The sequence below is a fragment of the Scleropages formosus genome, chromosome 3, assembly GCF_900964775.1.
Source record: "Scleropages formosus chromosome 3, fSclFor1.1, whole genome shotgun sequence".
NCBI lineage: Eukaryota > Metazoa > Chordata > Actinopteri > Osteoglossiformes > Osteoglossidae > Scleropages > Scleropages formosus.
The window spans coordinates 14777784-14803582 of NC_041808.1; the positions used below are offsets into that span (position 1 = coordinate 14777784).

The following is a 25799-nucleotide window of genomic DNA, read 5'->3' on the forward strand; positions in this document are numbered from 1 at the left end:
AGTACCCTTGAGCAAGGGACTTGCTCTGAATTGACACATGGGAAAAAAAAATTACCCAGCTCTATAAATCGGTGAGCGGGTGGTGCGGTGGCGCAGTGGGTTGAACCGGGTCCTGCTCTCCGGTGGGTCTGGGGTTCGAGTCCCGCTTGGGGTGCCTTGCGATGGACTGGCGTCCTGTTCTGGGTGTGTCCCCTCCCCCTCTAGCCTTATGTCCTGTGTTGCCAGGTTAGGCTCTGGCTCCCCATGACTCTGTATGGGACAAGTGATTCAGACTGTGTGTGTAAATTGGTGAAGAATTCAAAGGAGCATAACTTTGTAAGTCACTTTGAAGAAAAGCATCACCTAAATAAATGAATGAAGTTAAGAGCAATGTTCAGATTGAACAGAGCTGCATTTTAATATATTGGGACCCCTGATTTGGGCAAAATTTGCATAGTGTCCTTAGTCATTAAATATTCACATAAAGGCAATGTTCTGCTGATAGGCTACACCCTGGAAAGGACACACACACACACACACACACATTCAAAAAAGGCAATGTAGTATCCTCAGTAAATCCAAAACATACCACTTGACAGCAGAAGGAACCCAGAGCGTCCGGAGGAAACCCATTCGAACACGCGGAAAACACAGACCGAACCAGGTTCGATGAAATATTTTTCGCAGTCTCAGATGAACTATATACAGAATATACAGAAAATTTGACACACCTCTAGTCTGTAAGTCGGTTTTTAGTATCCTGTTGAATGTTGTCACAAACAAGGTGACATGTCAGTAGACACCAAAGTAGCGTTCACTTAATCCAGTGAAAAATTATCATAAATTGTCTGTCTCTTTGGTTCATTTGAGCTTCATAATAAACCATCTTATATCGATCAAAATTTATCACTGTTAAAGCTTCAAATGCTTGTAGTGTTAAGAACATCAGTAATGTTAATATCTGTGATTCTTTTTTGCATTATTATGCATTAAAATTATTAGTCACTATCACTGGAGCACAGTTTTGTGTTAGAGTCACCTGCATCTAAGGATAATCGCACAAGTTCGGTATGAGAGCATTTACAGCTACTAGCAATGCTGCAAATACTCTAGAACCAGCAATCTCAGTCAAATAATTTCAGATGAAGTGTTTTGTTTTGTCACAGTTGTTCTGTTAGTGTGTATTTCTAGTTATGAGGGCCTTTTTCTGTTAAAAATTGCCCAGTGATTATGCTAATTCAGTGCTTATTTCATTTCCTAAAGCAAAGTTCACATGAAACATAGTTGCGATACAAAATTCATTAAAAGTTATGCCTTTTGTCTCTTCTCTGTAGATGTTTATGAGCGAATTTTCCTTTGAAATGGCTGCAATCTGACAAACAAAATTAAATTGTGACGCAGATCAAGTTAACAGCTTGTACATAACCACAGTTCATAATTAAATCAGAAATGCCTTTAACAATAATGATTTACTTCACTGTCTGCTGATTGTCTTACAAATGACTCTCTTCACCAGTAAATGACAAACTGCTATATTTTGGCTTTCGTAGGCTATGATGAATTGCACAACCTTTGTTTTAATCTTCTGACATATTCATTGCTGATCTATTTTTTCCACTTTGCTTTCATAGTAACAGACATCTGTCTTCTTGTGTCTCATCAATTGCTGTGATTAGAGAAAGGAGGACAGATATGGATCCAAATGTATCTTGCCTCTCTTGTGGTAAAAATAGGCACACTCAGAAGTAAACACAAACAGGTTCTTATTTAATAAACTTTTGCCCCCTGTTTTTGGCGCGAGGTCATCGAGGAAAAAATTGCCCTGCACTTATCGGCGATCGCACAGGATTTTTTCTTTTTTTTTTTTTTTTTTTTCCTGCTGTTTGTCTGTGAAGTACCATCAAGTCATTATGCAAAGCAGAAAGTTCCCATTTCAGAACTAATCTTGTCAATAGTTGCTCTTCACTCTGCCTCACACGCAGCATTCCCCTTGTAAAAGTAAAAATCCGTGATAACTTTAAGCAGGAGCCGCACAGAAGAAGGCAAAGCTCTATTCCTCTCTGGCCTTTTAAAACCATTCATCTTTCTCACCTCCCCCCCCTTTGTGTGCTACCATTGCTTAGTTTACAGGTATTGACAAATTTTATATCAATTAACTTAGCTGCATTATTGATTATGGCTAGCCAGGTATGGAAAAACAAATTGCCGTTCTTCCAAAGTGGTGTTAACTTTGAAAGTAAAGTTGGCATAGAGACTAACAGCCACCCTTTGTTTGTCTTGCTTTGTCTTGTCTTCCAGGTGCAACAATCGAACACAGTGTGTTGTAATTACTGGATCAGACGTCTTCCCTGATCCCTGTCCTGGGACTTACAAATACTTAGAGGTCCAGTATGAGTGTGTTCCCTACAGTAAGTATAGAATTTCATAGGAGCATCTACATTATCTTGTAGCGGATGAGATTTATATCAGGAATTGCTGCCTGTCACATTCCCACCCGATTGCAGTCGTATGTTTTTTACATCCCTGGAATAAAGACCAAAGCTCAGGTAGTCGATCTTTATCAAACCTCTTGCACGAGGAACATTTTAATTCTGCTGCAGTATTGGAACATTGAAGTGTGAAAATCTTTCATGAAGTGCAAGTGCTGTATCACTGCCAAATATTCGAAAGAAACATGAAATGTTAAAAAGTAGCTGGATAAAAAAATCAGTTTTTGCCCCTCCATCTTCACTCAGTGTTCCGACATGACTGATTTTGAATTCTGACTGACTGGGTGAACATTATGCTTATTTCTGCTATCAGTGGCCAGAGAAAAGTTGTCAGCAGGTAGCGCAGTGGTTGTACACATGCATTTGTAACCTGCAAATTACCAGTTCAAGTCCTTCACGCTGCCACTACTCCCATACCATTATGCAAGGTACTTCCTCTGAATTGCACAAATGCTCAGGTTTGGATAAAGGTGCTGGATAAGGAATTACTTATTATTTATTTTTAGTCACTAATGTATGATTTATAAAGATTAAAATGTTCTTAGTTCTTCATATTGTATTCATCCATTGTAAAGGGTAGAAAAATGCGTTTACCCTTTTTCTCTTTTGCCAGATTGCGAACAGGTAAAAGGCATAAATAATGAATAAAAAAGGTTCAGTCTTCGGTGGGGTGCTAGGATGTTTACGTGGGCATCTCCGTTCCTCTCTCGCACTTAGCATGGATACACTTACGATAAACAGACTCGGATCTGGATTTTTTCTGATTAAACCGTACCGCTCAAGTAACCTAACCCTAAGCGGTACTTTGGTATTTTTGACACTTAATCATGCAGGCCAGTTTACGTAGTATGTTCCAGTCCATTTTTACATCTGTTCCGAGTGTAGAGGTCACATCCACAGTCCTGGAAATCACATCCATAATGACGTCACTGGGTCTGCAAGTGATATTGAAATGTGTAATAAAGGCTTCAAAAGGAACATCTTAAACCACAACTGAAAAGTACGGTTTAATGACCACCAAATTTCAGAAACCCTTAGTCAACATTGTAACTATAAACAATGTGGGAAAAAAACGAGCAAATTTATTACTATTTTACTATTATTATATGATATTCAGAACTGTTAATTTCATTGGATGGTGTGTAATGCTCATGAAGAAAATGTCCCTGTGATGCCTTTGACTGTTTCTTTTTAAAAGGATCATCTTGCAAAATAATAAACTGGGCCAAAAGATACATACAAAATAATTAAATAATTCTGTTGCTAAGTATAACAGTTTTCTCAAGATAATTTTGCTTCTACATGCAAATAAATAGAAGCAGGGAATTTTTGAGACTGTATTATACTGTATATACCATCCTGTCGGCATTTAAATTGTTCAGTGCATGCACACGCAATTTAACCACACAGCTTAATTCCTGAAGCATATCAGTATGATTAGAATAAACTTTAGTGTCTAAACACAAACATTTTTTTCTTTTTGCTTTGCCAGAATATTACAGTTTATGGCCAAAAACTATACAATTAATAAAAACTGTAACGCGTGTCATGTAATTGCAACCGGCCATCCATGCATTCCTCCTAAAGGATATAGCAATATAATTACCATATTTACCATCTGAAAATTCAGAATAATTTCCAAATTTTATGTTTGAGTCAAACTGAAATTTAGTAATAGAAGTGGATACAATTAATAGCATAACAGACACTGATATTTTCTTGCATGTTTTGGATATGCAGTGCATAAAGTGTTAGATTACTTGTCTCCCTCTATTTGTACATTTATACTATTTAAAAAAGCATTTTCTTAAATTTTAGTGTGATTAATAATTTTATCAAATTAATAAAATAGTTAAATATGATATTTTTAAATTCAGTATATTTTCTAAGAAGAATAAAATCTTTTCATCCTTAATTAAAAACATCACACACATTTTGTTTATTTTACACTGAGTATTTTATATATTATAAATTCATTTAGCTTAATTATACTGTTGAAATCCATTACGTGGTACTAATTGTTCACACTTGGAATCATTTCATGTATTTTTTACATACAATGGTAATATTAGAAAAACTGAAAGTAATGAATTATGACTTTTTTACCATTTAACATTTTTTCATTCCAATAATTTATTTTGCAGGGACCCTTGAAAGAGTGGCATGACAATGGTCAAAAGAAGTAAAATAGCTAATAAAAATAAAATAAATTGTGAAATCTCAAATAATGAGAACTCAATGCCCTTAATGATCACTTAACTCTTATTTGTCACTCATGTCTTATCACTTAGTGGTGGTAAAAATATATACTCATATGTCCTAAATGTATCAGTGTCACATTTACAGGTTACAAGGTTATTCAGTATTTATTAGTTCCCTGTTGCCTCTGTGCTTCCTGACTACAGCAGAGCTTCGTCGTATTTAATTAGCCTATTTTTAATTAATCTGTAGCAATCTGTCTATCTTTGTCCGCCAGTGATTACCATCTGCAGTTACCTCATTACTATGTGTTGATTTTCTCTCTGAGAGTGAAAAACTGTCAGGATAAGACTGCCACTGAAAATAAACAGGAAAGATTTTATGTTTCCCTCCCAAAATCTCTTGTAAAGCAATACTAGTAAAATACATGTTTCGACTTCTTAAAAAAAAATTTCAGTTTTATTTTCATAGTAGTATTTACGTGTGTGTGTGTGTGTGTGTGTGTGTGTGTGTGTAAACCTTGCTCTGTTTGCCCCTTTGATTAAATTTATTTAGGCAAAAGAAGCAGAGGTGTCATATCGGTCTGTTCATAATTAAATGACGGAACTTCATGAATAACAAGCACGCCTAACAGCCGTCGCACGTTGTTTCAAGGCCTCGTGTCCCACGACACGCGCCCCTTAACTGTCACTTCCTACGTTTCTCGGCAAAACGGAGAGACAAATGAAATGCTGCCCCACCATGTCCGATGACAGGGCCGTTCCCATGAATGAAAATTCCGTTCCGATTATCAAAGGGGGGAAATATGATCATTTCAGCGCGGCGCAGCAGACTTCTTATTCTGCAGAACAGTTTCTAAAAGTTGCTTCCACATTTCGAGAGGAGAACAAAGCGTCCCCTCCGCACGTCCACGTAATGAAGCAGGTGTCAAATGGCTTCTGAAAACGCCCGCTCCGGTGTGCTGTAATGAGGAAATGTTGGCTCTTGGAAGAACAATTTTCTATAGAATGGTGTCTCATTACTTACACACACAGTTGTGTATGTGTGTCTGTATAAAGGTGTGCACTTTGTCTGTGTGAAAATTTGCTGCTGGAAGAAAGAATGTAGACCTGCGGGAGAGACGAACATTTCGATTTAATCACCCGAGTCAATACATTTATCCACCCTGGATAAAGCACCCCAGAGGGGAAAATAAGGGAAAATTATTTTCAAGATAGTACATGTGTGAGTACAAAGAGTAAACTGAGGGCTGAACTTAAATAAATATATTTTAGTTTGCCGCTGAAATAATTTTGTGAGTTTCTATATATAATATATATATATTCTTTTACTTTTTTCTCTGTTTTGTTCAGGTTGTCCTTCTCTGGGCCTTGGTAGAAATTGATGTTGATTGATCAATTTATTATTCTATAAATGTTTCTCTCATTCTTTCTTTCCTGTTTACTTTTCGCAGGAGCCTTTTTTTCAAGCCCTGACTGTTGTGTGTCTCTTGTGTCTAGAACTGCTGACTGATTACGTGCTTATTTGCCAACATCTAAGGCTTGGAAACAGTTTCTTTTCCTTTACAGGTCCCTTTTTTTTATACGCTCCTCTCGCTGACCATATTTATGATTCTCGATGTGTTGGTTCTGTTTGATTCCTTTGGCAGCCAGACAACAACTCATAATCACATCCTACTGAGCATTACTGTGCATGACAGCGTTATTAAAATTTTTCTCATCTCTGTTAAGCAAACTCAAATGTAATCTAATAAAGTATTTATGTAATACGTATCAAATTCTAATATGGAAAATGACAGCTCGAGCAAGTTTATATGTGTATGAAAATGGACTCTAATCTTGTACGGAGCAAGAGGACTTAAAAGTTCTTCACGTTGAATACTTTTGGATTCATGTAGTGGTCTGCAAGTAACACGAAACTTTGGGCTTCGTGCAATCCAAGTACCCCCTGCCAGAGCATGCAGTGCTGTAAAAGTATTTAAGGGAGACACTCTCAAATCTCTCCAGCACTGGCCTGTTAATGTGAAATGTCCATACCGGAAAATTATATGGTTATAGCTCCAGAAACAATTTGTATGAAATACGATATACTGGTTAGTAACCAGAACACAAGCATATATTTATTTTGACTTATTACAACTTCATCAGAGCTGCTCCTTCATTCCTGTACGCAAAGTGCTGTAAAGACCTTGCCTGTGAGGTGAACATATACACACTTCTTGACTTGCTTCCATTCCTTGGTAGGAATATACTGTATGTGGTTTGTGGGCCTATTTATGATCCTCTATTAATTCATTTTTTTTCAGCTGCCGCACATGAGCTTAGGAGTTGGCGCAGTTTGCGAGAGCTGATACACAGGGCTGATCAGACCTCGCCCATGATCATACAAACACCGAAGGGCTTCAGGAATCGGTGAAACGCAACTCAGAAAGCATGTTTTATATAAGCATCTGTAAACAACAGTCTAGATCATGTTATTAAAAGCTGACAGTTCATTTCCTTCACTGCAGCCGGCTTTTTGTCAGCGACAGAGAAATTGTTACGGACAAAATTGGAACAGAAATGAAGTTTAATAGATGGCATTAAGGCGTATATACACTTCTGCTAAAACCATAAAGTCAGTCAGATAAAGCAGTTATATATATTTTTATAGATACACGATGGCCAGTATGTAACCAACTGGAGAGAGGAAAGTAGTTTTCATCGCTGGGTACTGTTGGTAACAGGGCACTAATATTAGCCAATGTTGGCAATAGTTGTATTGCACTTTGTCGCTCAAAAGTCATATTTCTATCCAGTGGTATTACAGGGTGGGCTATTTCATCTCAACCTCAATATGGTATTGTTCTCATACCCAGATTGTGTGTTTGGCTGTGAGAAAGGCAGTACAATGTTGCCCATTGGGATAATATTGACAAACCATACTGGAGAAAAAAAAACCCAGAAATTGCAGATATGTCGATTCGTGTCCCCGTGCTCTTGTAACATTAGCTGCCGTTTTTCAAAGGTCCCAAGCGTTGTCCGTTTAAACCACTCTCCACTTCATAACCTAACCCCTTTTCTCTTCGTGTCAGGAGTTGTCAGCTATATTTGATCACTTTCTTTCTCTTTTTTTCTCTTCCTGAAATAGGTCTACCTTTTTTGTCTGTCTCACATGTGTTATTCTGTGTAATGCTATAGAGATGAATGTTAATTCATGTTAATCTCTTCTTCCCTTGCACCCGTTTCATTCTCTCTTCCAATGCTCAAAATAGAAGTGGAGCAAAAAGGTAAATAACAGACGGAACCCAAACCCTCCTAGCTCCTTGTTTTTGTGACATGCGGTTTCTCAAACCCTCCCGTCCCCACGCCAGTGTCCCAGTCCTTGTAGACTGTAGACAAGGGGAAAAAAAAGAATTTACAACTGTCAAAGCCAGTTAACTGTAACAGTGCAAGTGAAATTATTATTTTAAAAAAATCAGATAAGGCACTTGCAGCTTAAAGAAGTAAGTGGGGTGTAGTGACTGACGTCCGGAGGGATTCATCTTCCATACCCCTGGGCACATGCTCTTGTTAAAACAGTCTCTTGCTCTCTCTCTCTCTCTCTCTCTCTCTCTCTCTCTCTCTCTCCCTCTCCCCCTATCCATGGCATGTCTTGGTGAAAGGGCTTGTCTTCTTTCTTATACTCTACTTCTCCTCCTGCCACTTACCCCCATGCCACAACTTAATGCTTACCACTTACAAGTTTGTTTTTTATTTCTTTTATTTCTTGAGCTTAATTCAGATGTTCGGCTTTTAATACCCAGGCTTTTACTTTATTACTTGATTTTGTGTTGGATTTGGTATTGATTTGTTATTGCTCTGTTGTGTTTATTTTGTTGTAAAATATTTCGTTTTGCGCCACTGAGACATGATTCACAAACACGAAGGCTGGTACATGAGAAACGCACACTTAAAGGCAGATGTGAAATCCTTCTCCCTTTTAGATCGCACACTCTACCACGTGTCTGTGGTGCAATGCATTTGTCATTTTTGTTCTTGGTTTTGGGTTTTCTTTACGTTCGTCTTATGTACTCTAGATTATCTTTCTGTGCTTTCTATTCTATTCAGGCAAACTTTGTTGTTTTGGCCGATAAAAATGTCACAATATTCAGCACTTTTCCTTACTATTTATGCGGCTTTCAGTGAAGAACAATGAGCTCCCTATATTGTTTTTGTAGCAGTTGTTGTAGCACACTTACCCCTGAAATGTGTTTTTCCCCCAAAATTATTCTCTTAAAAGAAAACTTCACAAATATAAAAATCCAAAGGGTTTAAGCATTTTTCATTATTTTGTCTTTCATTTTGTTTACTTAAACCTCTTTGTTTTATTCTTTCCCATTGCTAGTTTTTCTTTGCCCAGGAACGCTGAAAGCCATAGGAGACCCGTCCTTTCTTTTTGAGACGGAACAGCAAGCAGGGGCCTGGTGTAAGGACCCCCTGCAAGCAGGCGACAAAGTCTACTTCATGCCGTGGACCCCGTACCGCACCGACACTTTGCTTGAATACGCCTCACTGGAGGACTTTCAGAACTCCCGCCAGACCACTACATACAAGCTCCCCCACCGGGTGGACGGCACCGGCTTTGTGGTATATGACGGCGCCGTCTTTTTCAACAAAGAGCGGACACGCAACATCGTCAAGTTCGACCTGAGGACTAGGATAAAGAGCGGGGAGGCCATCATCAACAACGCCAACTACCACGATACCTCGCCCTACAAGTGGGGCGGCAAGACAGACATCGATCTGTCCGTAGACGAGAACGGTCTGTGGGTGATCTATGCCACCGAACAGAACAACGGTATGATTGTTCTCAGCCAGCTGAATCCATACACCCTTCGGTTCGACGCCACCTGGGAGACGAGCTACGACAAGCGCTCGGCCTCCAACGCCTTCATGGTCTGCGGCATCCTCTTTGTGGTGAGGTCCACGTACGAAGACAACGACAGCGAAGTGAGCAAAAGCCTGATCGATTACACGTACAACACCAAGAAGAACCAGGGGGAGTTTGTGGATATTCCCTTTCCCAACCAGTATCAGTACATTGCTGCTGTGGATTACAACCCCCGAGATAACCAGCTGTACGTGTGGAATAATTTTTTTATGCTGAGGTATAATCTGGAGTTCGGACCACCTGACCCCGCACAAGGTAAGCAGCACGATAAATTGTTTTATCTTTGTCTTCGTGTGCTGGTAAAGCATGCTTGGACACTGGAGCCTGAAATAGAGCGTCCACATTCCTGCGGTATTCTACAGCCTGGGTGCTGGATGTCACAGATGACCGCTTTTTAATTTGGAATTCAATATGTGTTAGATAGTGTAAAGGTGTAAAGGAAGCTCTGCGAATGTGCTGAGCGCTTTCAGAGCGAAGGAGAACAGCCCTGAAAGTAAACAGAATCACAGTCCCGTTTATTGCATCATGACGGATTACTGCATTAGAATCACCGCAGGTTCAGCAATCTGGCCCCCCACCCCCACCCCCACCCCCACCCCCACCCCGCCTCTCCAGCGCCGGTAACTTCACTCCTAGCGAAGACCTCATTAGCTGAGCCGTACCTGTCCGCATAGGTGACGCTCGGGCCTCGCCTCAACGGCAAATCACTCCCCTGCTCTTTAGAATGTAAACTAGTTTGCACTCAGACCTCGGGATTTGTGAGTCTGGTTGTGTCCTGGGGTAGAAATGCCAGACTACAAAGCCCAAAGAGATCAATCGCAAGAGACATGTCAGAGCGAGTCAGTTTTCAAGTCTGCTTTCAGGAGGTGAAATGGAGCACAGCACTCCTCAGGACAGGCTTTGTGTTTGTATCGCTATTATAGTCCTTTCTCACAGCTAACCTTAGCCCAGACCCCTGGCAGCATGCTGTTGGCCTTGCCAAGGCGAAATTCAAATACTGTATCATATTGCGGCACGGCTCACGCACGCGCGCATGTTGATGTTATGGGTTTGCTGTCTATTAGCGCTCTAAACCCATGATTTCGGACGGGGATTAGCTGCTGCGCTGGCGCCAGAACTTGTGTCACCTCGGCCCATCGTGATGCATGTGGCAGATGTGCTGGACGTCTCCTTCGCGAGTCAAACGGGGAACCGCTGCCAAACGCAGGCCGCAGCGGAATTGTTTCCCCTGGAAATGTCTCTCGTCGCCGAAAGGAACGGATCGGAATGCAGGCACGCTTTGCGTACATTAATGTCTTTTTCAGAATAATGAATACTTGTGTTGGGTCAAGTGTTTTCCCTCTGACAGAAAGTGGACTTTGTTAGGACCTAATCCGTCACGTGTGTCATCGGCGGAGGACGGCTCTCTGCTTCAAACGACATCTCGGATTCGTGTTGACGGCATGCTCAGGTTCTTGTACCGTTTTACCGTTTTTTCCCATCGGTAAAACGATTCTTCGGAGCGTGTGGGAATAAGGATCAAACAAACCGCACGATACGATGTAAATAGCTAGAGGTGGTGCCATACTGGCTGCCTTATAATGCCTCAGTTGAGCACAGATTAACAACTACAATATACAGTATGTGCATTTTAACATATGTCAGAGACCAAGTACTTTTGATCTTCTCTGCAAGCAGAAGGCTCAGAGACTATACTGAAATTTTGATTGTAAACTGAATTTTTATTGGTTTCAGGTGTTATTTTGAATACTTTTAGGTAAAATGCACAGTATCACTGTTATTCGCACTAAAAAAGAAAGCAGCTCTGTGTCTCTCAGATGTTAAAAGTGATTAACTATGGAAAATGTGAGCTTTGTGTTGCATTTTCAGCAACATGGAAAAACAGTAGGAATGCTCAAATGTAACTGCAGTGTGTGTTTATTAAGGACACATCTGAGTGAATCAGGTTCATCAGGTAACCAAACATGGAGTGGGAGAGGCTGGACCTCCGCTGGCTTCCATTCCACCTATACCGAACACAAAAACACAACTCTATGTAGTCAAGGGGGGGAGCGGTGGGGCAGTGAGTTGGGCTGGGTCCTGCTCTCCGGTGGGTCTGGGGTTCGAGTCCCGCTTGGGGTGCCTTGTGATGGATTGGCGTTCCATCCTGAGTGTGTCCCCTCCCCCTCCAGCCTTACGCCCTGTGTTGCCGGGTTAGGCTCCAGCTCCCCGCGACCCCGCATGGGACAAGCAGTTCAGACAGTGTGTGTGTGTGTGTGTGTGTGTGTGTGTGTGTGTATACGTGTATGTAGTCAAGTTAATCAGATAGCAGGAAATGGCTTTTCAGGCCTAAAAGAAGGGAAGGAAATATTCTGATCTGTCTAACAGCACAAACATAAACTAGTGTTAGAATTCTAACAATTTAAATTCTCAAACATCTCTCCCCCTAGCTGTCAAAGTCCAGTCCTTTGTGGGAACTCCTTAAATGGCCCATTGGCCACATCTGGTACTTGTTTCTTGTTAAGGAGCTCTTTTCAGGTGTGGCTCTGCGTTTCAGAAACAGGCGTGGCCGAGCTGCAGCCTGCCACATAAGGATTTAAACATTTTGCATAAATGCACACGCACAGAAAAAGGAACAAGTTAATCAGAAGGCACACTGACTTGTAAAATGCTGTATAGTCTGAGCATGGGAAAAGTGTATTCGTTTAAGAACACCCTGTTGTAGTGTATTTGCCTTTTATACTGTACGTGCCACTGGATTCATTGAGGCCTCGTCATCATGTAATAAAAGATCACTTTTCCATAGCCAGTGGCGGCGTACTAAAGAAGGTTGTACAGAAAATATATTTTGAATTATTGAAGTAAAACGGTAATTATTTCATTGATATAGTTTTATGGTAAAGCTAGATTCCTGAAATCACCAAAATAATGAGTTCAGCGCCATATTGCAACGGTTGGTGTTTTTCGTGGCTAAAGGTATTTGTTTTCTTGGTTTTTTGGTTTTCAAGATCACCGAGTAGGAACTCGGAGTTGAGTAAAAATACTATAATAATTTCTTTTTTAAAAAAAAAATCAGATTCATGTCTATTTACTGACCATTAATCGTGAGCGCTTTCCAAAGTGCTTGTGAATTGTTCTTGTGGAAAAAGTGAGACCAAGTATCTGCAAAACAGCCCAAGAGGTTTTACATGGGAAGGTTCAGCAGAGAATGGAAAGTACATCATCATCAGCCCTTATGGTTTCATTCAGAGATGCCACAAAAATAACAAGAAGCGTGTCTGTGAATGTATAGCTAAATGCCAAAGATCAAAACCTTGTAGTGGCATTGTAAAAGGCCTTCTGGGAAACACAGATATCGCCTTATTTCGAAAAACACTGCAATTACAGGAACCGCTGACTGGCAGGAACCTTTCAAAATTGCAGAACATAGACCATTCATTTTAAAAAGAAACACTTGCACTGATCTAAAATAGAGACAAGCAGAACCATACGATAATTTTCAAAGAGGCAAGCGAAACTGAGAAAGTCATTTATTTCCAGAGTCTGAGCAGGTAATGAAACGTATATTGTTGAAATTACAATAGTGAGGTGACGCTGTATGGAGCTTGGAACTGATCAGATGCCCTGAAGTCCTGATACAGTAAAGTTTATCTTTCCCTGCTGATCTGTGTCTGCCTTAATGTGCTTTCAGTAGACGCCAAACCATTCAAACAAAAGCTTTGTGTGAAAATTTCTCAATTTTCCTTACCTCGTCCTGGTCAGGGTCACGGTGGTTCAGAGCCTATCCTGGAATCAATAGCCGCAAGGCCGGGGCTTTGCGTACACCCTAGACGGGATACCGGTCCATGACAGGCTTTGCATGAAAACAACTAATGAAATAATAGCCATGTATAAGGTAATGGTAAAATAAATGAATGAATTACTCCTCCTTGCAAAGCTCTTACTTATGCAGGGTGAAGTAATTTGTAATTTGACTCGATTACGATAAATTCATTTTATTGTTATGTGTCGTGAATTTAACGACTTCACATTGTGTACAAAATATGAAACTTGATCGATTTTATTAAAAATGTGATGAAAATCACAAAATCGTGTTTTTCTTGCTGTGCTGGGAAGAAGCAGCTTTTTACAAATGCTTTTGAAGAGCTGCCAAAATGTGGCAAGATCTTTTTTTCTTTTTTTTTTTAATAACAGATACGCTGCTTTGAAAACTGGCCAGAGAAGTACATCTACTTTCATCTTAGCCCTGGGACTATTTTTTTAAACTTTGTGTCTTGCAATCTAATCAGACAGACGGTTCAGGCGTTGACCTGTAACCCGTAACCTGTAGCTCGGAGATCGCACTTCGTGGAAGAGCTGCGTTCGCCAACAAACGGCGGGCCGTCGCAACGCTAATTCCAGATCTTAATTAATACGCCTCCTGAAGGCATTGTCAGCTTTGCTCAAGTAACTTAGTGTTTGGATGCTTTTTAGATTCGGGGGTTGTCTGTCCTGTTGTCAGTTTGATAAGCGGAGCAGAATTAGAGGAACATTACGAAGAAGAGGAGACATGCATCACGCACTGCTAGAACAACAGCTCCAGCGGTCGCACGCTCTCGATAATTGTTGGGAATGTTAATCGTGCCTCTCCCTCACATTCCGTTCTTGGTTTAAATAGAATCGAGCATTAATGAATTCTGAATTATTTTTATTTTTCCCTCCCAGATCCGCTTGCGTCTTCGCTGTAAAGTGGCGTAATAGCACGAAGCGCAGACAGCTGATCTCTCAATTACTGCGGCACCCGCGTGATGACAAGGACAGATTGAGCCGAGGCCCGCGCCGTTTATTACCTGAGCATTAAGTCGGTGTCTTGTCTTTCTTGCAAGTTTGCCCGGGGGGGTAAGTGTGAAGGTAAATGTGTTTTCTTCAGTTGAAACATCGAGTTTGCGAGGAACCCGGTCTCTGTTCTTCACGCGCTGTTTGTGAAGGGAGCCACATAGAGACATCGCCGAAAAGTACGCAGCAGATGCCACACCAAATAATTTCTCCCGCATTTATTTGCTTATCTGTTTAATTGCACCTTTCGAGTACAACCTTAAATCTAAAGCCTCGGGCCTTAAACACTTGTGTCGGAGTAACTGCGGTAGCTGCAGTGTATGAAGACTGCTGGGTATACGCACAGCTCGACACGTTTCTGAGCTGTCCTGAATATGCACACATGCATACATTAGTGTGAAATCTAAAAACTGTGATCTGAGCACATGCTGCACAGGTTTCCAGTGCCATTTCTTATATTCAGCGCTTGTAAAAGCAAAGCTTTTATTTCAGAACAGCTGGATCATCGATGCCCTTCTGCCTCAAATAATACTGAATAATTTAAATTATTGCAAGAATGTATTATTTCAGATTACCTTTTGAATCCTGCCTGTTTCTGTACTGACCTACTTTAGCGATGATGCCTAGGGAATTTTTTTTAGCGTAAGGCTTTCCTTCATCCCCGTGTAGAAAATAGTGCGAGTGTTTGCGGATACAATCGAAGATATGACTGTTTCCAGTGGTAGTAGAGGCTGTGTACCTTTAATCAATAGCCCTACTTTTTTCGATTTTTTTGTGTTATCAGGGTCTCCTTTAAAACTAATCTGGAAGAATGTAATTTATATAATGCCTAGTTTTGTGTAAAGGCTCGACCATGCTTTACATATTACGTGTAGCTGAAATATTATATATAATTAAGCATTGCGTCAACTTTCGGGGGCATTTTTGATAAAATTAAGATTAAGCGCCTCATAAGTGCATAGATCAGCCTCATTGAAGGAAGATTTAGTTAAAAGAAATTCAACTTATAGCCTGTAAGGCATGTTCTTGTGGCAGACTAAAGAGATCCTACTTTTAGCACACCTATTCAGGCATGACCACAAGTCAGCATCAGTATTTGTTACTTGTTAGTTTTATTAGCCTTGACAGGCAGCATTATTCCCCGCTTCCTGGAGTGAAGAAAATTACTCATGTTATATATTCAGAGATGGCTTTTAACAGCTTTTTTGGTGCTGTGTTCAAGGGCATCAGAGTGGTGAAAATAGCATATAGTCCCAGTCAAGGCTCAAAGTGGCCAAATGTAAATCGTCTCTTTGTATTGTTTGATCTCTCTGTGTGATCTCCGTGCAGTTTTTGGTGTCATAGTTGATTTATTAATTGTAAATGCGGTTCATAATATTATGTTTATTCTATGCAGCATTAAAAGCAGAACATTGAAGCCATAAAAACAGGTAAATCATGGTGTGCACATTAAGACTTGAATGATGTCCTCTTAAGCTGCATCTCTGCACTGCTTGAGTTCACAACGTAGACATTTCGCCATGAAGGAATAGTCTGGTTAAATCATGTTTTTTCTCTTCAGTATAGTATATTGATAATGTAGAATGTGAAAAATAACAATGTCATCTGAACCAATTAAGAATATGATCCATAACATCAAAAACAAAGCTGATGTAATTAATTGTATTTATGATTAATTGACGTAATTTATAGTTGAGTATGTGGCTCTGCTCTTCCCCTTAAAAGGTAATTAATTATGAGAAACTGTTGCACAGCTCATCAAGGAATCTGGGTGTTGTCGGAGGCTTTTCGGCGACAGCGACGGTCAGGTGTCGGGCGTACGTGTCAAAAAAACCGAAGCCGACGCATCCGCCTTGACTGGAGCCCCCCAGCCCTCAAAAATAGATTGTACCCCAGAGAAAGCCGCTCCGCAGACAAGGCAGCCCCCACAGGGAGCAGAGTGAGATGTCAACGACGGCCTATTGAGACTAATTCGCAGCAGAGACAACAACCGGCTTCAGAAAGATGCCTGCCTCCTCATTCTCTCTGTGCTGAAATGTTGTGTCAACACCGAGGGGGTATTACAGAGCCGGTGCACGACTCAAACCATTCCTGTCAGCTAGTCACATTACCAGTTGACGGAAACAAGTATTTTAGTATTTTCCCTGCTGTCAACTTGTGACCTATAGGCCTTAATAGCCTCTCTATTAGCTGTTTCTGGAGCTGGTCCTCATGTCTTCTAAAACAGAGGGGTGTTTGTTTTCCCGGAGACCCTCTTCGGCTGCAACGCGCCAGTTACGGGGTCACGCTCGCCTTGTCGTGGCGGCACAGCTGCCGACGTGTTTCGTGGCGGCATTCGTGAAAGGCTCTGTCCCGTTCCTCAAAGAATAGATGGTAAACAGTGGCACCGAAATTGCCCTGTCACTTCAGGCAAAAAGAGCGCGATGCCTTTCATGATGGAATGTGGGTACCCTTAAATTAACGCTGGGCTCCTGCGTTCCCCGAAGAACGACTGCTTTGCAGAACACGCACCTCATTTTGCAGCGATGTCCTTATCGCGCTGATTGGCCGATGGCACGGGGGGGGAGGAAATCGAAACGTGGAGACACTTGTTTATTTTCCATGCGCGCACGGGGCCGTATCAAAGACCCAGGGAGGCTATGCGGGGAGCCGAAAAGGCCTGTGAATTTCCTCCGTTCTCTTTTTGATGTAAAGCAGCAAGACGGATAAACGTGTCCGAAAATAAATCTTCTTAGAATACGTTACAAATCTGATACAGACATTTCATTTCCCTCCTTTTTTTTTCTCCCCGAACAAAAGAGAAAACCTTAATCAAAAACAGTTGACTCCTGGTTTACTTGACTGGAACGCAACCTCGAAGAAGCTGATATCAAACGCAAGCTGGTAAATCAGCAAAAATGTAACGGGTAGATTCTGTACAACGTTTCTGTGTGCCTGCACACACTCACAGGCCAGGCTCTTTTTTTTCTTCTTTTTTTTATTCGGTTATACCATTCGGTCTTCCTTATTGCTATAAGTTGTGGCACCGGGAGATATTTATCTCTTTGCCTGCGATATGTATTGTTTTTGTAGCCGGCATCACATTAGTTGCTTTTTGCTTGCTTTAGAGAAAAGAAAGAGATGGAAAAGGGGTCCGGAAAGGAAAACAGGAGCAGGATACGTCTTTCTTTGTTGAGATTTAATCAGGCATGCAGTGAAATCTCTGAAGCAAGAATGACGGCCAAGCAGGAAGATGCCACTGTAATTATTTTCTTGTCAGGTGCAAACTATAGGTCTGGAAGCAAATATTGTTTGGGAGATTTTCACAAACATCTTTTTCTGCACTTTGGTATAACATTTCATTGTGAATTTTTATAATCCATTGCTGTTGTATTTGATAGGTCTAGTTCCAATTCTCAGATGATTGATACTCAATATTCTCCCAAATGATCGTGGCAATGTAGACACACACATATATTGAAAATATCGCCTTGTAAATGCACACATTATTTGTGTCTTTTATTTATAACCCCATCAGTATAAATACTTCCATCAGGCCTAGCTGTTATTCTTTCCTGTATTCCACTGTTTAGTAATACATATCATCCATGCCTGACTTAACGTTTGCACTGTAGGAAAAGGGGAACATGGCAGGTAACGGCAAACTTTACTTTCCTGGTTCTGTTGAAGCTCCGACCATCCCGGGGGCATCCATCACGCCCGAGCCTCCGAAAACAACGACCACCATGGCCACGACGACGAATCAGAGGGCTTCAGGGAACAACTCCAGCACGGTGAACCCAGTTGAGGGCAACAGGGGCCCCAAACCACCCCCAGAGGTTCCCGAAACGACCGCACCCCCGTCCCCAGACTCCTTCCCGTTACCGGAGCGATTCTGCGAGAGCACGGTGAAGAGGGGCATATCGTGGCCTCAGACCCAGAGAGGAATCCTGCTGGAGCGACCGTGTCCCAAGGGAACCAGAGGTTAGCCATATGTTCCCCTTCTGCTTCGTCTCTGCTGTCCAGCTGCACCATGGTGGAAAGAAGTCATTGTTATAATTTTACTGAAAGATTGCCATCTGTATCTGAAGTTTACTTGTTAGTTTACCTTGCTTTACTGATAGGTCCAAAAGCTTTTTTTTTTTTTTCATTGTTACAACTCAAACGGAACCGGTCAGATATTGCTTTTGAAAATTTCCAGTCTGATAAGCTACCAATAGCTGTAGAAGTAAAAGGATTTGCAAATAACTTTTCTTTTTTCTCCCATTTGTTATAATGACGAGTTGTGTACGTGACAAGGTCGTGCCTTACGATAGGACGTATGCTCTTTACAAAGAATTTATAGGTGTCTATACTCCCCAGCTACTGCCAAATGTGTTTACCCACAAAAGTCCAGCAAACCCATTCTTATTGACCTTTTTTCTTGAAGGCACTGCCTCTTACCTTTGTGTGCTTTCGACGGGGACCTGGAACCCGAAGGGGCCCGACCTCAGCAACTGTACGTCCCACTGGGTGAATCAGGTCGCCCAGAAGGTTTGTTCAAACTATCTCCGCATTTTAAGCCACGCGCAGCAGTGTGTCTCTTACTGCTGCTTATCATTCAGTAATCATAAAATAAACCTGTGGGTCAGTCTGTTTGTAGAAATTTCATTATCCTGGTGCTTGTGATTATGCAGTGGGTGAATTTTATGAAATGTACCTTAAAGAAGCTTGACATTGTTATTGGTGAAATTTAAATATTTGTCTTTTGGCAAGCAGGGAACTTGTGATGTTCACTCACTGCGATGGGTAGGTAAAAATAATGACAGATAACATTATGAGAGATGGCTTGATAACTTATAAGTTTTTGAATTAAGCATAGTCGAAAAAGTGTTTTTAGCAGATCAGTGTAAGATCCCATTAAGGCTGAGACTCATTGAATTTTACTGAGCAGATTTATCTTTGCTGAAAAACACCCAGCATGAATCCTTTACAAGACAGGGAGGGCACTTCACACACTTAACCACATATTAATGGGGTTTTTCCAGTATTATTACTGATTATTACATATTACTAGTTTCTCATGGGCAATACTGGTTTACAGTTTCAACGAGAAAACAAGGCTAAATGCAGAAATTGAGTCAGAATGCTTAGTTAATTAACAAGTGTGCTATTCATATCAGACTGTATAAGAGAAATATCTTTGCATTTTATTTGGGTTCAATATATCAGTGTTCAGTCTGTATGACCATGCAGTAAAACCTTCTTCTGAGCTCCATATTGCATATACACTTCTGATAACAGTCCAAGGTCTTGACTCCTTGGTAATGGTTTGAAAGGATGAAGCCGTGCATTTTGTCAGACACTTTTATACATTGCTCATTTCCACCATCAGCGTGTGCACTTCTTTATGAAAGTAGCTTTAAAATTTTTCTGCTTACTTTGTCTTATTGCAAAGTTTATCAGCTTCAGTAAGTCACTCGCACTAAGTAATATTTCCTTGTAGCATGGACATTAATGAGCAAGTGGAACTCCTTTAGACGGAGGTAATACCCTTAACCATGCTGAGATGATTGATTTCATTGTAGATCAGGAGTGGAGAAAATGCCGCTAACCTGGCAAATGAGCTGGCAAAGCACACCAAAGGGCCCATCTTCGCCGGAGATGTGAGTTCATCAGTGAGACTGATGGAGCAGCTGGTCGACATCTTGGACGCTCAGCTGCAGGAGCTGAGGCCCAGCGAGAAGGACTCGGCAGGGCGGAGCTTTAACAAGGTATTTATGCTCCCGCATCCCAGAGAGGCTGCCATTGCCACATCCATCCCCCTTATTACATGCTCCACGTTACTTAGCTTGGTCAATACATCTTGCCATCCTTCTGCTAGGTCTTAATTAAACTTTCAAAATCTCATTAAAGAAAAAGATTTTCAGATTGACGAGATATTATGTCCTGAATCAATCACAACATCGCAGAAGCTGCTCATCCAGAGTTGAGAGAAATGATGACCTATCTCATATATGTGTTTTTTGAAGAATGGAATATGACACTGTGATTCCATATCAAAGCAGCGTGTGCATTTTTACATTCCATTTTAAAAGTGCATTTTATTATTGAAAACTGTCAGGAAGAGATTTTTCGTCTTGGCAGTTGAATGAAATTGTCCTCAAGTTGACACATCGCCTGCGATTATTGTAGAGCAATTCTCAAATCTCTGCCCAACTTTTAAAAAAACCACACTCTCAAACACTTCAAACTAAAGTACATGAAAGCACCAAGATGACACATCTTTTGTCAAAAAGCAGATGACGGGCTCCGTTAGAATTGTTAATATTTCATTTTAGTTTCCATTCTTGCTGTTAGTAAGACATTTAACAGTCAGCCAACTTAATTTGATTGACTGTCATTGCTGTGCGGCACCTCAGCAGAATGCAAAATTGCCATTTTGATAATCCACCAAGTGGATTAATTAATTCAATAAATGATGCTGGATGACTGCGAGGTATTTTTTGGAATTGTTATGTCATGTGTGACTGCATCTTCCCTTTGCTTACCAACAGAGCATAATGTGACTCACACGGCCACGCAGCCACATGTGAAGAATTATTTAGATGACTGTCTTCATCACTTGTTTATGTAACCATCGCCTGTGTTGACACAGTGCTTCAGGTTGTTCGTTCCCCTTAAGCACTTGAATGCTGTCGGCCCTGACGCTTAACAAATGCACGTTTTTCATACGTGTGGAGGAAGGATCATATACAAGGTGCAAGGTCATGTTATAGAGTTCTTTTCCAGTATACACTGTGTGTATGTGTGTGTGTGAATATATATATATATATATATATCTATATCTATACATATATGTATAGGACTTGGCCACTTGTTCTTGAGCTCCTGCACTTGCTAATGTGAATGTCAATGTTTTCTTTTTCCTTCTAATGAAAAAAGCTTCAAAAACGAGAAAGGACATGCAGGGCGTACATGAAGGTATCTCGGCTACGCTCCCGTGTCCCCTTGGTCTCTCTGCCCCCATCCCCTCTCCTTGCCTTCTTGCTCAGCATGTGTCCTTTTGTGTTGTCGTGTTGTTGTGTCTCTCCTCTCGCTCCGCTTCATGTGTTTTGCGGGGAAGTCCCAGGCCAGAAATGTAGTGGTTTACTGACACACAGCAAAAGGTGATCAAAGAAGAGTTGTCATCAAGCACTGTTGCTAAAATGTTATGCAAATTTGTAGCATTTGAACTTATAACTTTTTTGCTGCGCTCAGTAGCTATTGATTTTACATATTGTAAATTATATGACCTTTTTTGTTGTTCACTTTCATATCTTTGGTGTGCTGTAGTATTTTATGCTGGAAGTTGAAGATGTAGTCAAATTAGATTTTGCCGAAATATGTCGAATTTTCAGTACTCTGTGTACTAAATAAACACGTTAGACACCGGAGCACCGTGTTACATTGTGCTGTGGAAATAGACGTTTGTCTCTGCGGAGCTTGTTCATGTCATGTCGTCCTCAGTCGTTCATGCTTTTTTGTTTTTCTTTTTGGTATTTCCTTCTGATCAAATCCCTCATCGTGAAGAAATGCTGTGATGTGCAGCGTGCGGAGAAATGTGGCGCAGCCTAGAGATGCCACAAAATTCTGTTAATATTTAAGAACTTGAGCACGTTTTCAAAAGACAAATGAAGATACATTATATACGTAGCTGTTCATCTGTGCAACGCACAAGAAACATGATTTTGTCTTTTCAGCCAAAACTGCAGGTGGGGATAGATTAATTTGCATTCAAGTTTTCTGGCCTCCATTTGGGACCATTTAGACTATTCCCTCCACCATTATAGTCTAAAAGCCTTCTATTCCACATACAGGTTATGTTCCTCCTGCATCCAAGGTCAGGATTTGTCTGAGCAGCCTGGTTAATCTTAACCTGAGTTTGTAGCAATTTTCTCATTTTTGTATGAATACAAAGAAAAATGTGCGCTCGTTCCATTTAAATAATTTTCACTATTTAAAATGAATGGTGCACGGACAAAAGTGTCACCTAAAAATGAATTTACCAGAACAAACGCTATTTTTACGCATTACAATTATAAAACCCGACATATAATACACACACACATATTTTCTGAACCGCTCGTCCCATACGGGGTCACGGGGAACCGGAGCCTACCCGGTAACACAGGGCGTAAGGCCGGAGGGGGAGGGGACACACCCAGGACGGGACGCCAGTCCGTCGCAAGGCACCCCAAGCGGGACTCAAACCCCAGACCCACCGGAGAGCAGGACCCGGTCCAACCCACTGCGCCACTGCGTCCCCCGATACCGACATATAATATTTGTCTCAAAATTTTTATTTTTACTTTGATTTTTAATGTAGTTTGTTCGTTCGTTCCTTCGTTAACTTCCTGTCCAGTGCAGGATTGTGAAAGTCCAGAGCCCATTTCAGAAACATAGTGTGTAAGACAGGGTACGTCTGGAACGGAGACATTTTAACACTTTGGCTTACCGTTATATGATAGTACACAAGATCACTGCCTAGGTCTTTCACTCTGGAAAGCATTGTAGCCATTATGCCATTGAAGTTGCTGTGTAGCGTTGCTCGGAAGATTATGGCTTTATGCTAGTCTAAGGGTATTCATGTTATTAGAGCGGTTTATATTTAAATAATTGAGTTCATAGTTAAATATTTATAGCTCATTTATAAAAGCTAGTGTTAAGAGGGGGCAGGTAACATAGTGGTCAGAGCTGTCACCTTGCAATGAGAGGACCCGTCTTTTAATCCCTGCTGCTGCTGTAGTGCCCTTCATGGAGGTACTTAACCTGAACTAAAACAGTAAAAATTGCCCGGAGTTTTGTGTCAGTAGGTAAATAATAATATTAAGTATGACATTGCTATAAGCTGAAGGAAAACAATGAGATTGGCAGCACTGAGGGACAAAAACCCTTTAGGGTTTGAAACACAAAGTGTCTATGTTTGTCCCAAAATGTCTGATACAAGCCATTGTGCAGAATAAAATATCCGTTGTGAAAGTAAAATGATAGAGGAAGGTGGAAAATGCCATTGTACTGAATAATGAGCCCGTATTTAAACGTTGTATATTTTCATGAACTGTTATAGAGGATTTTTGTGCTCCAGGACTGTTGTATGAGGCCTGAGTGTTACAGTTTTGCGTTTCTGCATTTTGCAGTCAACAAAGGAGGAATTTTGGAGATGAATACTTACATAACCATATCACTTATCACTTGCTGTGACTACAAGCAAAAGCAGGACAGCCTGTTCCCCACTCATTTTCTAGTTTTTGTGTGATGGGAGTGATCATTTCATCACAAAGTTTCAGTAATGCTTATTTACATTTTTTACTTAACTTCTTAAACTGAGAAGATGGAATTATTTTGATTGGAAAAATACAAACTGTAAATTTGTAAAGAACTGCTTAATGTAGCCACCCAAATTATGGTGCTTGTTAATTAATTTTAGTATTAATAATGGTGTTCTAAAATCCAGTTCACACGGGGTTTCTAATACACTCGCACTCACCCGCTCACTTTCGTTAACCGCTTGTCCTGGTCAGAGTAGCAGATTACATAGGTCCAGAGCCTATCCTGAGCTTGGGGAGGTACTGGCAGTTTAGCGTCACCAGTTCAACTGAACCGCATGTTTTGGAATGCTGGGAGGAAACCAGAGCACCCAGAGGAAACCCACACAGACATACAGAGAACTTGCAAGCTCCACAGGCTAAGCGGGGTTTAAACCTACACCCAAACAACCCCGGTGGCGTGAGGTAACTGTAGTACCCATTGCAACACCGTGCTGCTTGGTTTTTAATAGAGTTTGTTATAAATAGGCAACAACTGAGAATTATGCATACAGTACACTTACATTTACACACACGCATACACACACTGGCTGAAGCCACTTGTCCCAAGCAGGGTCGCGGCAACATTTGCTTTTCTATACATCATGGGTAATGCTTTAGGTGATCTATCTGGTTGTGAAAAACTGTCAACGTGTGCAAATAAAAACGGGGCTCATAATTATATGGAGGGAGTTTGGATACCAGATTTTTTTGTCTCCTTTTTCATTCATGTCTGTTTGTAAACCTTTCCAAATATGCTTACAAAATTTGTTACGAAAATCGTACTGGTTCACTTTACTGACTGCCCAGTCTTGTTGGTATCACGTCTTTGGCTACCGGCAGTGTTTCTCAGCTGACACGCTGCATGTCCAACCCAGCCTTTTTTTTAATCATTTCTTTTCTTCCCCAAAATTTTTTTCTTTTCTTTTCTTTCCGTTTTGGTCCCACACCAGCTGCATGCTGCTGAAAGTGCCAGACGGCAGCGAGGTCTGTGGCTCTGACGCTTTGTTTTGTTTTGGTGGTCACAGGCTATCGTGGACACGGTCGACAACCTGCTCCGACCCGAGGCCTTGAAGTCCTGGGAGGACATGAACGCCACGGAACAGACTCACGCCGCAACCATGTTGCTGGACACCTTGGAGGAGGGGGCCTTTGTCCTAGCTGACAACCTGATGGAGCCAGCCATTGTCAAAGTGCCTGCGGAGAATATAGGTGAGCGTTCCCTTTCCCTTTCGACTATTAAGAAGCTTCATTACATGTCATGTCAAAGTTGAATTACTTCTTTTACATGTGCTATCTGGACTTGGAAAAAAAAAAATCAAATTATTCTTTGGGTGTCAAACCAGTCATTAAGCAATGTTTTGTTGGAATTATATATAATTAATATATATATATATATATAAAATAAGGGGGTGCGGTGGCGCAGTGGGTTGGACCACAGTCCTGCTCTCCGGTGGGTCTGGGGTTCAAGTCCCGCTTGGGGTGCCTTGCGACGGACTGGCGTCCCGTCCTGAGTGTGTCCCCTTCCCCCTCCGGCCTTACGCCCTGTGTTACCGGGTAGGCTCCGGTCCCCCGTGACCCCGTATGGGACAAGCGGTTCTGAAAATGTGTGTGTGTGTATATATAAAATAATGAGTATTTATGCCTAGATTTCTTAACAATAAATCTAAAAAGCAGCAAAATCTAGAAGGTAAAAAATGTTCATGCACTTGATGTTATTGACTTAACGTGCACATTTAGTAGTTAATTTATTCCCATTTAGTCACCTAGCACACATTTGTTGTCCAAAGCAGTTTACCCCAGCTGCAGTCTCATTCTGCATTTGGCCACCTGTGTGCTTTACCGCAGCAAGTGATGTACCTTTCTAAAGGTTTCAGCAGAAGCTGCTCTTATGGTCTATTTACGAGCGAAGCTGTTTAATTTTTTCACTTCACTGCGGGTGTATCTGGATGTTTACTTTTTCCGCTGCTCTGGTGTTTGAACAGTTTAGGGATGTTAAAGTAGGTTCTTAAGGCAGACTTAAATGTTTACTGATTCTTGGCACAACCTTGTGCGTTCTTCAGATTTCAATAGAACATAAAGTGTTGCTACGTGTTACGAAACTGCATGAAAGTGCTACATT

At 41.1% G+C, this 25799-nt stretch overlaps 1 protein-coding gene across 3 annotated transcripts in view; it reads left to right on the forward strand.

Moving 5' to 3' along the window:
* The window catches only part of LOC108935194 (adhesion G protein-coupled receptor L2-like), a 94536-nt gene that overhangs the window by 49835 nt on the left and 18902 nt on the right, over positions 1–25799 (forward strand). For 2 of the 3 annotated variants that reach the window (XM_029250215.1, XM_018753599.2), the window contains exons 4-10: positions 2278–2387; positions 9033–9833; positions 18042–18335; positions 18781–18884; positions 19919–20104; positions 21276–21314; positions 24706–24889. In XM_029250215.1, the coding sequence (XP_029106048.1) occupies positions 2278–2387; positions 9033–9833; positions 18042–18335; positions 18781–18884; positions 19919–20104; positions 21276–21314; positions 24706–24889 (1718 nt within the window). The remainder of the gene's footprint in view (positions 1–2277; positions 2388–9032; positions 9834–18041; positions 18336–18780; positions 18885–19918; positions 20105–21275; positions 21315–24705; positions 24890–25799) is intronic. The other variant, XM_018753601.2, reaches the window with a different exon arrangement.